The sequence below is a fragment of the Neopelma chrysocephalum genome, unplaced genomic scaffold (assembly GCF_003984885.1).
Source record: "Neopelma chrysocephalum unplaced genomic scaffold, ASM398488v2 Primary Assembly neopelma1_89, whole genome shotgun sequence".
NCBI lineage: Eukaryota > Metazoa > Chordata > Aves > Passeriformes > Pipridae > Neopelma > Neopelma chrysocephalum.
Genome location: NW_020897751.1, coordinates 585,357 through 585,837, shown reverse-complemented (window position 1 = coordinate 585,837; position 481 = coordinate 585,357). Strand labels below are relative to the sequence as shown.

At 73.4% G+C, this 481-nt stretch overlaps 1 protein-coding gene across 1 annotated transcript in view; it reads right to left on the bottom strand.

Annotated features, from left to right (window-relative positions):
* The window catches only part of LOC113972151 (spidroin-1-like), a 6,217-nt gene that overhangs the window by 5,280 nt on the left and 456 nt on the right, over positions 1-481 (bottom strand). Inside the window, exon 2 of the mRNA XM_027692940.1 lies at positions 4-481. This exon is cut by the window's right edge and continues 334 nt beyond it. Within this exon, the coding sequence (XP_027548741.1) occupies positions 4-481 (478 nt within the window). The remainder of the gene's footprint in view (positions 1-3) is intronic.

Here is a 481-nt window from a genome sequence, read left to right as displayed (position 1 = left end):
CGCAGAAGGCGGCGGCCAACAGCACCAGCGCCCAGCACGCCGCCGCGCTCCGCCGCATCCCGCACCTGCCGCAGGGACGGAGGGAAGGGATGGAGGCAGAGCCCCGCCGCTCAGCCGCGCCCGGCCGCGCCTCGCTCCCGCGGGTGCCGGGGCCGCGCACGCCCGTGTCACCGCACACGCGGCAGCGCACGGGTTGCATAAACGCGCTCCCCCCCGCCCGGGTTGGTGAAGCTCCTGCACATGCTCCTGCACACGCAGCCACGCGCTCCCGCACGCCCGGGTGGGTGATGCTCCCCCCGGCCCGTGCGGATGGTGCTCCCGCACGTGCCCGCACACGCACGTTCCCGCACACCCCTGTGGAGGATGCTCCCGCACATTCCCGCACACCCCTGTGGAGGATGCTCCCGCACATTCCCGCACACCCCTGTGGATGATGCTCCCGCACATTCCCGCACGCCCCTGTGGATGATGCTCCCGCACA